The sequence below is a fragment of the Seriola lalandi genome, unplaced genomic scaffold (assembly GCF_002814215.2).
Source record: "Seriola lalandi dorsalis isolate HSWRI2012SDOR001 ecotype SW California unplaced genomic scaffold, Sedor1 jcf7180002054671, whole genome shotgun sequence".
NCBI classification, from domain to species: Eukaryota; Metazoa; Chordata; class Actinopteri; order Carangiformes; family Carangidae; genus Seriola; species Seriola lalandi.
The window spans coordinates 102,326-120,131 of record NW_019525224.1 but is presented as its reverse complement, the minus strand read 5'-3'; the positions used below and the strand labels follow the sequence as shown (position 1 = coordinate 120,131).

General features: G+C 40.1%; 1 protein-coding gene across 3 annotated transcripts in view; it reads right to left on the bottom strand.

The window, feature by feature from the left end:
* The window catches only part of sardh (sarcosine dehydrogenase), a 40,811-nt gene that overhangs the window by 18,100 nt on the left and 4,905 nt on the right, over nt 1-17,806 (bottom strand). For all 3 annotated transcript variants that reach the window (XM_023421282.2, XM_087177973.1, XM_087177974.1), the window contains 8 exons: nt 17,060-17,239; nt 15,565-15,688; nt 15,150-15,250; nt 12,424-12,528; nt 8,662-8,791; nt 7,100-7,186; nt 2,212-2,302; nt 1,841-1,982 (listed from right to left, as the gene is read on the bottom strand). In XM_023421282.2, coding sequence (XP_023277050.1) covers nt 1,841-1,982; nt 2,212-2,302; nt 7,100-7,186; nt 8,662-8,791; nt 12,424-12,528; nt 15,150-15,250; nt 15,565-15,688; nt 17,060-17,239 — 960 coding nt within the window. The remainder of the gene's footprint in view (nt 1-1,840; nt 1,983-2,211; nt 2,303-7,099; nt 7,187-8,661; nt 8,792-12,423; nt 12,529-15,149; nt 15,251-15,564; nt 15,689-17,059; nt 17,240-17,806) is intronic.

Here is a 17,806-nt window from a genome sequence, read left to right as displayed (position 1 = left end):
CCTTTTGACTGCTCATTCAGTGTAAAAAAGGCCCTTCGGGAAATCTGTTTAATTATGTATGAAAGGTGTCAGGGAAGCTAAATATAATGAGCTCTAAGAAAGCTGTATACATGAGCTACAAAAATACACTGACAACACTGCTAATGCAATTTGTGTAACAGTAATCTGTTCTGAAGGAATGCCTGCATGCGTGAGCGGGGGTAGAAATTGCAACAGTTAAAAGGTAAATGAAGTCTGGAACAGGAAAGCATGGCTAAGTGGGTCATTAATGCATAAAATATTGTGGCGAGGCCTATTAAGAGCTTGTGTCAGGCTAAGCAGAGAAAGGAAGCTGAAAGACATCCAGGACCAGGCCACTGAAGCTAAGTGTATCATTTATAGTCATGTTGGCAGGGATCACTTTAATAGATGTAGCTGCTGGGGATACGTTACACTGCTAAAACAGCTAAACTGCCATCTGGTTTTGAGTAGAGGAGACGAGCAGACGGACAAAGAAAAGACATGAAGGTGACAGAGCTAACGTATACTGAGAGAGACAGGGTCAATATTTCTAGCTTGGCAAAATAATGACAGACATAAAAGCACACACACACACACACACACACACACACACACACACACACACACACACACACACACACACACACACGGTTCTACATTCCTACTTGCAACTTAGATGTACTTTATTCATTGTCTTCTCTGTACAGTCATACACACAGATGTTCCAGCCCGTTTAGCCTGAGCTTTTCGGCATCATTGTTCATATATGCTGATTTGCTCCATCACCAGATTATCGTCTCAATTAGCCAATCAGACACTGAGGTTAAAGAGGCTAATAGAGGGAAAGAAGCAGCGGCATCTCTTTGTCGCTCACACAGGAAAGAGGGAGAAACATAAACTAAGTATGGATAGTGGGATGAATTGTGTCGGGACAATGCCAAAATGAGAGAATATCAGATGAGAAGAACATGAGTGAAGGCTAGATACAGAGAGGGAAGCAGGACAGGGAGTGGAATGACTGGCTGAAGGACAGAGGAGCAAAAATCAAACAGGTAAAAGAGAAAAGGAGTGAGTCATACAACCTCTAAAAATATAGGTAAGGTTATACAGCAGTGGAGATGCTCCTGCGACTTAAAGAGATGAACTGGTTTCATCTATGTTAGGAAACCTTGTCAATACAGGCCCAGAGAGTTTTCCCATCAGCTATGAAGAAGCCAAAAAGGTGTCCGTCATTCTAAATCCTCAGAGATTCGCAACACTGCTCGCACTTTTTCACTGAATGTAAAAGCCAAAGCTTTTCTAACCGTGCTTGAATAAAGGCCAAGGTTAGGCTTAACGTTTATCAGATCTAGGAAAAATATGTATTCATTTTTTAACGTCGCTCATTGAAAATGCAAACACTGTGTACTATGTTTATCTGTATATTCAGGATGGAAGAAATAACAGGAACACCCTTCAACCTCACACAATAACTCAACAAAGGCTATATTTGCTTATTTTATGCATTTGTGTTTTTACCAATGTTACTGTTAGACATTATTTCCCTAAAATATGAAAATAGTGTGAATTGTAATTCACTCTGAATTTTTCATTCATAGTTCTTTTCATTCCCTTTCTACAGTTTATTACATAATATCTGTTACATGTACAGAAGAAGAAAAAGAGATTTCTTTGGAATTAAACCTGTGCTTGCATAACTTAAAATGACTCATCAAACTACAGTTGAAAGGCGTCTGACTAACTCAAATAGGAAATACAGTGCATTAGGGTTGTTTCATTGAACTCTTCGAGAAACATCCTGTTTAACCGTCTGCACTGGAGATCAAATCACTCGTCATACCTGATGGAAAGGGTCCTTCCTCATGTTTCGGCTGGCCAGCGGCTCATCAAAGGGGAACACCACAGAGTAGTTTTTAGCATACGACTCATGGCTCCTCTCTCTGATCCAGTGTTTGTTGTCTGTCAGCGAGTTATGGAAACGCCTGAGACCGGAGGGAGAGGAATTCAAAAGATTAAGGATCATTAAAAGTCACAATCATTCAGACTTCATTAAAACTTCATTACTATTCTGGTTCCTGCTGCCCTTTGATAAAATCAGAAGGTCAAAATCATGTTCAGCTTTGTAGAGTGGCACCACAAACTTTCTGTGGTAACTGCCAATGCTCATGACCTTTATGTGTTTCTATACAGTTTTTGTGTACATTGATGTACCTGATGTCGTATCCATACATATCCTTTTCAGGACGGCCGTGTATGATCCAGTGAGCCAGCTCTCTACCACAACCACCCCCCAGCATCATACCTGACACAAAAAGAGCAAGGATGACACAGAAACTGTTACGAACAGCATCACAACCCATTCCTTACAGAAAACTCATTAACTACTGCTGAAGAAATTAGTTGATTAATCAAATTAAACATCAATAAAAGGCTTGCTGGTTCTAACTTCGTGAACATGAGTATTTGCTTTTTATCTGTCTTTATATATAATTATACATCATAATATTATCTAATATTGTAATATCTTTGGGTTTTGGATTGGGATTACATTACTAATGATTTCCACTTTCAATAAATCTGTCTTTGAATAATTGTTTAGTCGATCAAAATGGCAGAAAAAAGAGAAATACGTCCATTATAAGTTCCCAGAGGTGACAGCACTATTTTGCACTGATGATATGAACAAAACAAAAGACGTCACCTTGGGCAGAGACATTCACATTTTATAAATTAAGTGATTCAGCGGTCAATTAAAAAAAAAAAAAGTGGCAAATTAACTGATAATGAAAATAATTGTTATTTGCAGAATAAACAGAGTTTTTAATCCGATTATCACAGTTTACTGGGTCCACTGCACAAGCGCTACTTCGGAAGAGAAGAGAAGAGAAGAGAAAAGAAGAGAATAGAAAAGAAGAGAAGAGAAAAGAAGAGAAGAGAAAAGAAGAGAAGACAAGAGTGTTTGTCCTCTGCCACAGCCTCTATATGTCATCCAACCTACAGAGGATGTTTTGACCTTTGTTCCATCATTTGACCCTTGCTCACAGCTGCCCCTAAGCAATCTGACCTCATCAGCTGCAACCAACGGCTGCAGCATTCTGTTTATTTCAACTCCACCAACCAACAAACCCTGGCAATTCAATATTTTATCCATTCAGTCCCAAAACTGCTGGCTTAATGAGCTGCTCCCTTTTAGCAACCCCCTTCTTGTGCTGTGTTGCTGGTAATTTGCATATATCATATGTCTGTGTGTGCGTGCGTGCGTGCGTGCGTGCACGCGTGTGTGCATGGCTGTGCACATATACGCACACACTCCTACATGTGCTGCGAGCACAACATCAATATGCAGCAGCACGACCAGTGTGTCCTTGCATCCCTCCTTCATCCCTCTATCTCCACCTCTCACAGCATCCCCTCTCCCTCCATCTCTCATCGCCTCACTCATCTGTGGCCACTGTCACTCCGGGTCAAGCCTGGGTGGACGTTTGAATGGCGGGCGGGATGGATGGATACATGAGTGCAGGGATGGGGAGATAGAGGGAGGAAGGCGAGAGGGGTGGGGTGTGGCGGGGGGGGGGGGGGCAATCAAGTTCTCCCAAGACGTTGTGGAGACAACCAGCAAGACAAGGTGGCACTGATAAATGTCACCAAAGATAACCACGCTGATGTGTGAGCGTGAATCTGCGTGTGAACCCTCATGCTCGTGCCTCCACTCATGTTGTCACCCTTCCTCTCCGCCTTTGTGCTTGCTATCGGTTTCTCACTCTATTATTGTTCGTTTATGCTGTGCAAACATTTGTTCCTTTCTATGTCATTATCCTTCATTCTCTCTCCTCTCTTCTGCATTTCTCTCAGATTGTCTTTGGATATCTGCTCTCTCCCTCTTTTCTGACGTTCGCATTTACAATGATAGCAATCTATTAGTCGATTTAAAAGATGCTTTTAAAGAGGGAAACAAAACACACATAATTGTATAAATTCCTCTTTATCATAGCAGCCCAGTAACCATGTATTTGTGATTTGCATGTGCAAAGACAGTTGGATATCTAGGTAAACACAGTGCCAAATTTGTTTGAGCTAGAATTACCAAGTTTGCAGTTACATGCCTCCACCAACCAGCCAAGTTGCAGGAAAAATTCCTGAGGTATAGCATTGAATAATTGCCAGAAAAATGTTTTTGCAGAACATTATATTATAGTGCAGCTGACCTTTGACCATTCGGATATAAAATGTTATCGCTTATGACATCAGTTCATCATAAATTTTAAAGAAATACCCTCAAGGCTTTACTGAGCCATCATGTTCACAAGAATGGTGCGTACTGACGTACCCACTGTCAACCCAAAAAACATTAACAAATTAAATTTTTCTAGATGCTTCGGTTACATTTAAAGGTACATTTTGAAAAATTGTTTTACCAACCCAATGTCTGCACATTTAGTCTGGAGATGGAGTCAGGATTTCTAAAGATTGGTGGCACGGAGAAACAGCCAGCTTTGTTCTGTCTAAAGTTTAAAAAAAAGCTGGCTACCAGCATCATTTATCGTACAATGTACCTCCTTAGTTTAACCTGTAAATAAACAGCAACACTGTGTAACTTTGAGGTGTAGACATTACTTCACCTACAAATTATAAAAACTGTGATTGGTAAGAGGTGAATGTTTCAGGCTGAGCTCCTCTATATCCTCCACCAAAGTGCAACTGTAACAAGATCTGGGAATGAGATCTTGATGCTTTTTGCGTCACTGACTATCCTCGCAAAAAGCATCATGCCACTGAACCCAATGGTTTTCTCAGCCTGCATAGTGTCCTGCCTTAATACAGGCTACTTTCTGTTCCTTTTAATGTGATTTAAAAAAAAAAAAAAAAAAAAAGTCTCAGCTACCCATAATACCTGGGAAGGTGCTCCTGGCTGTGATTATTAACAAGATGGTGGTGCAGCTTGTTTGGAAGTACAAATGAACCCCACCAAGTAAAACAAATCAACTGGAGGCTTAAAAAGTTACAGAGCACTCAATGATGGATTTTTTTTTTTTTTTATATGTGAACCGATTTTTACCCTGTGGTTTATGAATTATCCCCCGTTTCTTGCCTTGCCTTGAGCCAAATAAGCTGTGGGGGTTTATGTGCATGCATGTGTTTTTGTGTCCCATGCTAGAGGGACATAGAGACAAGGGGAAGAGTGATTGACAGACGCGGAGTGCAAGTACGTACATCAGATATGTGGACGGTGTTTGGACCATTCTTTTTTAGCTTTATTCTTTATGTTAATAGACTAATTGCTTAATCACCAAATAGTTTCAGCAGTGTTTTAATACCTAATGAATAAGGTATGAGTCAAAATGCACGAGATATAAAATGAACCAGCAGCTCAGGGACAGAAGCATATGAGCCCTCGTAACTTGATAATGGATAACTAACTGACCTATGATCAGACTGGTGGTCAGAATGAAAAGTGATTCGGGAATAAGAGAGCAAAGGAGGAGGTGCTGAAGAACATTAAGGATTCATAATCAATTTGCAAGGACCTAACACAAATCTACACTTCTAAAGCAAAAAAGAACATTAAGGAATCCAACCTCAAAGGGCATTCTCTTTCAATGTGTCTTGGCAAGGACAAGCATCCATATCCATTGCCTATCCACAGGGCTGCCCCTAGGCTCTGTGCTGGGGCCCCTTCTCTTTGCAATATACACCACCTCTTTGGATTATCCGTTTGCATGGACTTTCATTTCACTGCTACACAGACGATACATAACTATACCTCTCTTTCCGCCAGGTGCCCAACAATCTCGGTGAAGAACGACGAACGCCACGTTCAACTAAACCTTGCTTAGACTGAATTCTAGGACATCTTGGCCAATCGATCTCTCCATCACAATATCAACATCAAAATCATCCCTCCATCTCTTCATCTTCATCTCTCACCCCAACCAAGGTTGCAAGAAACCTGGGTGGGTGTCATGTTTGACCGGCTATCCTTCTCTGAACATGTTGCATCTGTTTCCTGGTCACGCTGCTTTACACCATACAACATAATAAAAATCAGGCCTTACTGACTCACTTACTGACTACCCTCCTAATAGGTGGTATCCCATCATGCACAGTGAAAGCCTTACAGATGGTTGAGAATGCGGTAGCAGATCTGGTTTTTGATCAACCTCAAAACTGCCCAAATCAAATTCAAGCCACTAACACTTGCCCACAGACTAAATTCTTCCCCATCTAGCTGAACTCAAAACTCGAAAGCACCTCCTCTCCTAACACCTCTAAGACCCTAAAATGACACACTTACTGTGCACTTATTTACTTGGTCTACTTTTGCTTTGTCTTATTGAACAGATTCAGTACTTAGTGCTTACTCCAAGGTCTCGAGTGTTATCCCTCACTTGTAAGTCACTTTGGATAAAAGCATCTGCCAAAAGAGTAGATGTAAATGTCATGTGTCACTTAGGGACTCCACCTCTCTGCAGCTCCGAAGCCATTGTCAAACTGTAGTGCTCAACCCAGTAATCATTTGCTCTGATGCAGGAAAAAAAAGCTTTCTCTCAACTGTTTGTTAACACTAATGGCAATTACTTTACCCTTTACACCCCCTCTACCCATGTTTTTCAAATTGCTGAGATGCTCACATTCCTTCCTGTCTAATGTCAGAGGTAAGCTCATCTGTGAGTGAAGCGGTGGAATGACTTGAGCTGTTGTTTGTACGAGTATGTGTTTGTGTGTGTCCTCCATGGACTCCAAAAGCACTACATTATTCATTTGTATCTTGAGAGTATCCACAGAGATTGATGAAGGCTGGGTTAAAGTCTAGGAAAAACACTCTTTGACCATTTCTCCCTGCTTGTTTTCATCCTGTTTATTTACTTTCTTTGAAAATTCCTCTGACCTTTTTTAGCTCTATCACTTCATTGTTTCCTCAAGGGAAAGCTCTAAACCAAGAAGTATTTCAAAGTCTTCACAGTTTGTGAACTTAATAGGTTGACTGGAGATGTCTTTACACTCTCTCTTATCATCATGCACTCTTTATTTCTCTCCCTTTTTATCCTTTTGTTTCTCTAAAAGCCCCCCTTTCCAATCTTTCTGCCCCCACAGCACTTACCAGCACTGTTGAAGCCACATCCCAGGAAGAAACCTCTGACCTCTGGTGCTTCTCCCATCAGCGGCTTATGGTCTGCTGTGAATGATTCTGACAGAATGGACAGAGAGAGAAACTTTGTAGGTAACAGTGGAAACAAATTTAGGATACACAAACAAACCACTGAGGTGAAACATTGTACATAAGAATACTTGTATTTTTTGTGTAAAAGCTCCAGTGACATTTATGTGTCCTCTCTGTCTTTCAAGTCTTATAGTCAAGAGATAGAGAGAGAGAGAGAGAGAGAGCCCAGGGAGCACATAAATATATAAGTGCAATAGTTGTGCCATTGAAGTGAACTTAAAGAGAGAGAGATCCAAAGTCAAGTACTTCATTCACCCGGGTTAAAAATACACACATGCATTCACTCTCCCTCCCATATGGTGCACACACACTCACATGTGTATTATGGTACACATGAAGATGGTCCCTTGCCATATTCAACTGCCTGCTGAAAATGACAAAGAAAACATTGCTAACCTTTAAACTTAATCCTGAACCAGTCTTTTGAAGAAGGAAATTACCCCAACACTTTTATATTTTTCTTTGCTCTATCCTCACCAAAGGTACTTTTGGTACTCATAATACCTGGATCATGGTTGAGAGTGCTTCTCTATTCTGCCACTTTCTCGCCAAGGAAACAGTCGAGGGCTCAGTAAGCTCACTATGGATATTAATTGCTCAGTGTGGTGTACTTATCATGTATATACGTTTGAAATGAAACGATAGCTGCCTTAAAGCAAGCGTCACAGCTGGGGAGACCTACAATGACAATGTCAAGACTCCTAATTTGTATCTCCTTGTTATCCGAGTTTCATCTCCCTCTGAGCTCTGAGCTTTATTGATTTGACCTTTTTGTTTTTTCTTCATCATTGTTTTTCTACATTTCATCTCTCTATTTATGTTGTTATCCATCTGTCTTTCTTTCCCTCTTTATATCTCTATGAATGTTATGAATAGCTCTTTCATTCTGTCCTTCTCAGATTTCCTTCTCCATTTCTCTGTTTTCTGTCTTCTGTCTGTCTAGATATGTGTGTGCATTTGTGTCAAAGTTTGTTTCAGGTGTCACTTGTTTCACCTCATAAAATCATTCACTCACACACACTCCAAACAGCTCAGCTGCATCACAATATGATGATGAAAAATCCCATTTGATACTGAAACTCTTCAGGCTGCACAGCGACAGATCAGCTCACTCAACCAACATGGCAACGTGATATTGCCTGGACAAGGAGTCAGGCTTGAGTTATTCAAACCAGCTCCTCTACAAACATGAAACATAGCCTGCTAGTTTACGTATTCATGAGCAAGAGCAGTATGGGAGCAGTGAATAAGATATATCATAGATGGATACATTTCATTTTTAAATTAGAAGAAGTGTCATTAAAGTTGCTTGTTCCCTGCTGTAATGCATAATGTTATAAGACATTTGCAAGAAGGACCTGCAGGATTTTTCTGTGGAACTGCTGTATGTCTGCGTGTGTGGGTGTGTGCTGGTGTGTGCATGTGTGCTTGTACGCGTGTACCTGGTCCACAGACGGTGGACTTGATTCCAGTCTGCTCCAGATTAGGGACTCTGTTGATTGCACCCTCAATATGTTGCATGAACACATCCCAGTCCAGGTCAAACAAACTGAAGGCAAACTTATCAGAGACCTGGGAGAGAAAACACAGACAAATGCATGACATTCTTATTGCCTGTAACTTTAAAAGCAGAAATATATGCAAGTACTTAGTTTTCTAATGCTGCCAAAACACAAGCGCGTCAAAAAAAGCTGTTGTTTTTACACATTGTCTTACAAAACTACCTCAAATTCTAAACTCATTTTCACACTGATTTCATGTTTCCCAGAAAATTATGTATCGTGCTGCAAGAACACATTGATATTCATAAACAAGAAAAAACACCTTCTATTCCAAAAATTAGAAGGAGAAATTGTGAAAAAATTCAAATCAGTACCTAAAATGCCAAGTGCTGTACAATGGTGTCTTTTTAAATTGTAACTGTTGTTTTGTTTTCTTTCTCCAAAATGAACACAGAGAAATTCCAAAAAAATACTCAACTCTGGCTGTTTGGTTCATATTTCCCACAAAATTAATCCACACTACCAAAGTAGACTTGTGGATGTTCAATGCCGGTGCACCACCGCAAAGTAAATGTCATATTTACTGATGTGCTCTATTTCCTTTTTCTTCCTCATCACTGTTGACGGAAACATTAGTCACTTCATCCCAAGTTAAAACATGATACTGTGTGAGTGCGGTGCACACTGCAGCCGCAACGCATCCTGTTAAGAGTCTGTTGAATCTACTCTCTCACCAGGGAATCAACATCTGTCAAATCAGACCCTTCCCTCTCAGGTCCTTGCTCAAGCTTTAATTTGCTCCCATCTGGACTTCTGCAACTCCCTCCTTGTCAGCCGGGCCAAAATGCGGCCTTTAGCTCCTACAACTCATGCCGAGCAAGCGCAGACAGCCTCGCCTTTAAAAGTCTCCCCTCCTACACTAATCTGGCTGACTCAGGGTGCTCAAAATCGAAAAGTCCAGCACACCAGCTTGTGCTCTGTGCTGCCATTTTAATCAGTCACGCATTTCTCCCTATATCCTGACACTGATCTGATCAGCCCTCCACTCAAACTTGACTCCTCTCCATCCCGGCTCCTCGATGGTGGAATGCAACTCCCACTCCCCACAAAAAGGAGTCATTCTCTTACTTTCAGAGAGCGACCGCTTTTTTGGAGTCACTGCCATATCACGCCTGACAACAGCGTCAACTTACTGCCTAAAATGGTAAATGTGTTAAATATGAGCAATTCTTTGAGCTAGAAGTCTGAAGTTAGACAGAAGTGCAAAGGGCATACTGAAAGGAGCTCCTGTGACTGTACAATGAACGTCAATGGTGATGCTTTCAGTTTTGATTAAGACTTGGGCGTCACATGGATGTGCGCACTGACAGCAGCTGCTTTCATGTGAACAAAGAATTCTGCATTATTACCGAGCACTGACACTCAACTGGAGTATCTGAGGAGCCGTGCTCTTTGTCCTAGACATCCCACTTCTCTCAATCCCTCCCAAGCCATCGATCCTGCTCATCTTCACTCACTAGGCATCCTCTATTCTCTCCCCGTCTCCCTGCTAATTCTCCTTTCTGTATCTCCTCTCTTTCTTCCTCCATCCGCCTCAAGACATCAAAGCAACGCTCAGCTGCAGAATGAGAACAAAAGAAGCTGCTTTTGCACAAAGAAATCCTCTAAAATGTAAAACCACTGAGAAGTCTGTAGACAGGGAGGCAGCCAGACGGAAAGACAGAAAGTCATGAAGTCACTCAGAGGCAAGAAGATATTATCAGTGTCCTGCAAAAAACAGTCTCCTTTTATAGAAACTGAGACTAAATATATTTTTTATTATTTACATTATATTAACATTTTTGGTCTCTGTACCCTTTATTAGAGTTACATGGTTTTGATATCAGCACTTGGCAATCCTTCATTTGCATTTCTATAGCTCATTTTCACATATGAGCAGGTTGACCAGATAGTAATCCTTGTCTGTGAATGGTAGGGGTCCAGGATTACGAAACTTTGTAAGAGAACAAATTTGAAGGAGGGACAGATAGAGGAATAAAATCAAACAGGAGTGACTGAGGAGTGAAGAGCTTTAAGTGTGGAACTCCAGGACAGGAAAAGGAGAAGAGGGGCCTGCCACCAAACAAACTGCGAACAAACTGCACTAATAACCTGTTTTTCACCTGTGTTCCAAGACCATATGTCGATTCAAAGATCAATCTCCAAAGTCAGCCACCTCTTTAAAGAGTCACAATTTGTTATTTCAGTCATTTACAGTCTTGCTTTGGTTCTAATGTTTCAATAAAAGCGATTTCACCAGTAGTGAAGCTAAAAATATAAAGGTTTGTGGGTGGTGCTAAAAGAATGGTTATGGGGTCATTAAAATCAATGGGTTTATCCTCTTTGGTATTTTGCCTATTAGAATTGAAATATCTCGTGTGAAGGTAATAAGACAAGTAATGAGTTTCATCATGGATGACAACAGAACACAACATTTTTTGATAACTTAATATGAATTTATAAAACAAAAAGAAAAAAAACTTTTCAAGTCAGTTTTTAATCATGTCTTTACACAAGCCATGGAAGAAAATTCAGTATTTGACTACAGTTTTCAGTTCTATTCCTTTTTTGCATTACAAGTAAGATAAGTCAGCTTTAGACCACGCATATTTTAGGCACTTTTTTAGGCATATTAGCTGTACCCCCGGCCTCCAGTCTTCAAGCTAAGCTTATTTAAACACACCCCGAGTCCAGCTCCATACAAATTATTCAACATTTTGGGGAATATGCTTATTCACTTTGCCGAGGCTCAGATGAGAGGATTGATACCACCCTTAACTTTGTACTCTAAATATGAAGCTAGAACCAGCAGCTACCTAGCTTAGCGCAAAGACTAGGAACAGGGAAAGTGACTAGCCTGGCTCTGTCAAAACGTAACCACAAATGTTGTTTCTATACTATTTTGTTTTTGTATGGATTAAACTAAAGAGATACAACGTGTTCTTTATTGAGCTTAAGTGGTGCTGATACCTACCAGCTTCTTTTACAATATAACTTTAGTGCGAGCTAGGCTAGCTGTTTTCCCTTACTTCCATTCTTTATGTTAAGCTAGGCTAGCTGCCGCCTGGCTACAGAGAACTCTGTATGTATCAATGTTCTCATTCAACTTTTGGCAAGAAATCAAATAAACATATTGCCCAAAATGTTGAACTATTCTTTTATGGTACATTTCGCTGATACCATCTCTGTACTTTTATTTTGAATGCAGGACCTTACACATAAAGTAATGAATAAAATGATAATATTGCCACTTGTATGAAGGAGCTCAATTCCTTCTTCCACCACTGTGAACACACACACACACACACACACACACACACACACACACACACACACACACACACACACACAGAGGTTTATGAGTCCTGTTATGAATACAGTTTGACCTCCAAGCTAATGCAGCAGTAAGTAATGAAGACCAGGGAAGGAAAACAGAGTAAATAAGAGATGAGGTCACACTGACAGAGAGAATGAGAAGTATATAAACAGGATTAAAGTTTTTTCAGTTACCTAATTGAAGTATTTGATTTTATGTCAAACAAGACAGACATTACGTCATGTCTCTCACTCAGGCAAGCAGACAGTCGATATGTGACGTTTCAGAGTCGAAAATCTATTGACAGAGAATGAGATGGTTAATCATTACACTATATTCAAGCTTACCTCGTCCCAGAAGATGGGGTTCTGTTCATAGCCACCCACAGACAGGGCGTCACCTTGGAGGCGAAGGTACACAGATGCATCATGGTCCCTGACATTTGGCATGTTCTGCAAAGAGTGAAAATTACAGGGGAAGCATTCAAAATATTATCAAAAAATGAATTAGTCCAATAATTTTCTGTTTTAGAGGACAGGACATGACACAAAGAAAGGTTCTTAATATATCTGCCACCATTCAGATTCTCACATGGTATTCAGTGTGTCTTGGTACTTCACACAGTACAGGACATAACATCCTTAAAATCTTTACAGCACCAGTGGCACATACCATGACATACCATAACAAACTATCTCGGTATGGTATCGCAGCAACTGACAAACCATGAAATGTTCTTTTTAAAACACAGCAGAGGGAAACAGTCATCCTCCGCATCCAGGTAAATAACCTTGTGCAAGCGTCTAATGAATAATTACACTTGAAGAATGTTTGGTCATTTGTATTCATTCTGTTGTGAGTGTTTTTCACTCCAAAGTCGATTGGCTCTCTGTGTACAAAACCCAAATACCAGTGAACAAGCTGACATTTGGAAAACGACTCACTACATTTAGTAAAAGCCAATCTGCTCCTTTCCTCTCTCCTCTCCTACAGCCAGTCAGTTTACTCCATGTGATCAATACTGAGCGCTGCAAACCATTCTGTTCTTCATCTATTCACACAGATGAAAACAAACACCAGTTACTATCAGCAAGCTGGCTTTTTTTTTTTTTTCAAGGCACCACAGCCTTTCAGGGCAAAGTCACATCTATTCACACACACAGCTGCGGTCAGCATTTGATGTTTGACCTGAAGTTGGAAACCCTGGTAGCAACAGATTTCCTCACAGCATCTGAGTATGTGAGTGTGTCATTTTGTGTGTGGGCTGTTGTCAGGGTACATGATGTAGCAGTAATGCTGGTTAAGCTGCTCTTAAACTACATAACACAGCGAAGCTCTGACAGCCCGTCTAAAACCACCAGCCTGTAGAGGATGAGCACAGTTATGCATGTGTACACTAACTAAATCTAGCACACAAGACTCACAGTCACACAGTTACAGTGGAGCCATGTCAGACATGTGTTAAATCTTCACATAGAGGCCACACACACACACGCATGCACGCACGCACGCATGCACACACACACAAAACTAACATTTATGTATACAAACAAAACAATCCCCTTTTCTCTTTCTCACACACACACACACACACACACACACACACACACACACAATTCCAACACACCCTAACAGTCTGGGCTATTACAGGCTGAAATTTATGTGGTCAGAGTGCCCCCTGTTTGTCATATAAACCTAATACATACAGATGAAGGAATTTGTGTCTCCATGGGGGAATTAAATTAACAATAAAATCTAAATTACAATAATACAGTCTATAGGGAAGACTGAATAATGCATTGTAAATTATGCTAATTAGCCATAGAATAGAACACAATACAATATGTTGTGTTATGTTGTGGCTCACCAAAACACAAAAGCAGCATGAGAAAAGGTAAAAACAAGTGAAAAAACAGACGTGGCAACAAGATACCATTAAGACAAAAGTCTGGGGATCACTATAGTGAACAAGTAAACATTGAGGTAATGTAATTAACATAAAGCATGAAACATTAAAACATAACACAGATACTGTAGAGCAAAATTTGTTGTACAGCTTTAACAATGCTGATTGCAATTGGAATAAAAGACTTCCTTAAAGTAGTTTTGGTTGCCAAAGGCACGCATGGTGCCTTCAGAACTTTAAACTGAGAAAATAAAGGATGAGAACTGTCAGTCAGGATGCTTAAGGCTTTGTCTCTTGTCCTGGCTTTACACAGCTCACTCGGTTTCATCTGGCACCTCCCAATTATTTTGCTGGCAATGCCAAATACTCTAACCAGCTTATTCCTCAGCCTGCAGTTCAAGTTACCACACCATAAAGTCACGTGTTGTGCACAACTTCTAATACTGAGCGACTCACCTGAAAATTGTTACCTAAGGAGACGAAACTGTTGTGTCCATTTCTTCAAAATATAAATTTGCATTTTCAGAAATATTTTACATTTATATTTACTCATTTCACATAAGCTTTTATCCTAAGCGACTTAAAAATGAAGGACAACGCTAAAGCTTCAGTGAAGTAGGAGACCTTGAAGTAAATACTAAGTACAAAATAATTTAAATAAGGTGAATGGTGGATATATTTCATTTCATAATGAAACATATTCTACAACTGTCACAAGGTAATAATGGTGTGTCATTACAAATACAATCAAACAAATCAAACAACTTATAGCTTGTTTTGAGAGGTTATAAATTGCTGGAAACATCATCCTGCTTTATGCAATAATAAAATTTGTCTGCGCTTATTTTTAAAAATGTAGCTACATTACCAAGCTCTACAATTATAATGCATGAGTAAAGTTAAGGCATCTGTGTATTTCAACAAAAGTCCAACCTTGAAGATAGAAAACAGAAACAGATGGAAAACAGAAGATTACAGCTAACTCTAATGTGTCTTATATTAACAACAATACAAGAATTCTTGGACTCAAAAAAACTGAGTCATTTGTCATTTGCCAGCATGCTACCAGGGCCTACACAACGGTGCGCCAATGCTCATTTTTATTTTTAGTGTAACATATTTTTAACCACAGGCAAGCTGTTTAGATTTGACAGGTGGCGGTCCTACCTGTATGCCTTCAATTCTCTCTGTCACTACGTAGGCATGATGCATTGCTATGAGAGGCACCTTGACTCCGGCCATTTCCCCCAGCTTGGTGGCCCACACACCTGCACGAAGCAAACAGACAAAAAGTGAAAAATCACGAAAAATCATAACCGCCTTGCTTCCTGAGGAAAAGCTATTTCAAACCACTTTGGAGTCTCTCCTTCACTTGCCATACTTCCATCAGCAGCGAGATCATTCAATTAACACTCCTTTACATCTCCGTGAGCTGCATCAACATTACCTTATCGCAAACTGTGCACAGTGCACGGCACAGTGTCTTTTTTTGTACGTCTCAAACAAAACCAAAATTCTTGTCAGCCCGGGTTTTTTTTATGTCTTTGGGATAATTGGTTTGCTGATCTCGTCTGAATCTCACCTGCACAATTCACCACACAAGGCGTCTCAATGGTCCCATGAGAGGTCTCGACTGCCTTCACCCTCTTCACCCCAAGGTCATCTGTCCTCACTTGAATACCAGTCACAGGGCAGTTCTCGATCACCTGATTTAAAGAGGACATTGAGGAGTTATTCACATGCGACATGGAGATACTGTATGTGTGCTGCTCCACGCTTGCAGAAGTCACTGTATTTACTGCACAAAGGAGTTGTACAGTAAATCAATCACATAATATTTGTAATATCTGCCTACTGTGCATGTGATAAGATTTCTATTCCCAAGTGTAGCCTTGTGTTCTCCAACGCTGCTATGAAAGAAGTGTGACACAATATGGAAACAATTTCTCTCACTTCATACTCCCATTTTCATAAATCCTCATAGATTACTATACAATGAACTGATGTAAAATTCTTGATAATGCTATAAACATGTAAGGTAATTCTCGGATAGCAACTAGCACACTAAAGTGCATGTTAGTCTGCCACACAAAAATCACATGGTTTTTAGAATTTTCAAGTGGCTTTAGCATTGTAAGGCTATGTAAAGGTACTCCAGGAATTGTGACATAATTGTTTAAGAAAAATTATAGACAATTTTGGTTATTTTTAGTACAGTGTTCTTGAATAAATTAGGTCCCTTCAGAGGCCAAAAAGTCAGACTAAGGCCTCAAGCCTGCATTTTATAAATAAAAAGAAATAAAAAAGCTTTGCCTTTTTGCGAAGGAGAAGGCAAGTGAAGGAGAGACTGCAAAGTGGTTTGAAATAGCTTTTCCCTTTGAAGCAAGGTGGTTATGATTTTTCATGATTTTTGCGAGAGAGAGAGACAAAGAGAGACAGAGAGACTCAATGTCACTGTATTGTGCTGAATTTGTGCTCAATGTAATAACACAGTAGACTGGATGCAACTTTTACATAAAATGCCCTACAACAGCATTGATCATCATAAACATGCAGGTCATAGACAGAAGAAATGCGGCTTTACGCGTTGCATTTACTGACTGCCATTTAAGTCCTGGTCTGTTTGAATCAGCAATTAATGTTTAGCTGAACACAAGGTTATGAAATGGGTATCTACACTATATTCTCTTGTTCAGATAAGGGTGCTATTAAGTGTGCGATTTTTACTGTGTTATGTCACACACACACACACACACACACACACACACACACACACACACACACACACACACACACACACACACACCAGAGAAAATTAGCACAAATGACATGCTAGAGCCAAACGAAAGTATACTGAATGACCAAAATACATGACAATTAACGTGCTGTAACATGATGCAAAGTGCACAGAGAACTATGCATTCTGATGTTCTCAAAATAATAAATTTAAGTATGCTATAACTTCTGGAGGGTAACCAATCTTTATTTGGTTTATCAGACTGCACTAACAAATGAGTACATCCACTGTAATATATGAAGTATATCCATGGTCCAGTCAACATATCACTGCACATTACCGTGGCTCCCCTGGCGGAGGCAGCTCTGGACAGGGTGGTGCAGGTTCCTGCTGGGTCCATGGTCCCATCTTTTGGTACATACAGGGTTCCATACAGATCATCAACGTTCATCAGAGGGTACAGGTCCTTGGTTTCCGCAGGTGACAGCACATGGGACTCGATACCGTAAACTTTACCCAGCTAGAAATAAGAGGACATGAGATGTTTTAGTGGTTGTGGTCTTGTCTGAGAAGGATTGATGCATCTAAAGTAATCAGTTGTAATCACCTGAATTCTATAGTAAATGAGTTCTTATATGAAAATCTGTCAGGACTTTGCATCATATCAAAATTTAAACACATCTTTTCTGACCCCGACATAATAATGGATCAATGCTGAATACTCTCTTAAGGAAAAGCAACTTTAATTTGCAAATTTCCAATTTCCAATTTCAACTCCCTATATATACTATGTTATACATACTATTTTTGATAATTTCTTAACTGGTAAGAGCAGCCAGCCACAAAGGGAAACTTCACACAACACTTCCTACAAGAGCTTCACAGCAAAATAAAGTTGTTTATCTTTCTTACTGTGAAGCAGCTGCGGGATGTGTCGAGTTACAGTCACAGCATATTGTAACTGAGGATTGTTGATCTGAACATTTTTATTGCTTTGTCATGGCTGGATCAGTTTTACATGCTGCATTAGTCAAGTGAACTTTGAATTTCCGACACACAAAAGTCAAGGTAAACAAGGTGCCCCCCC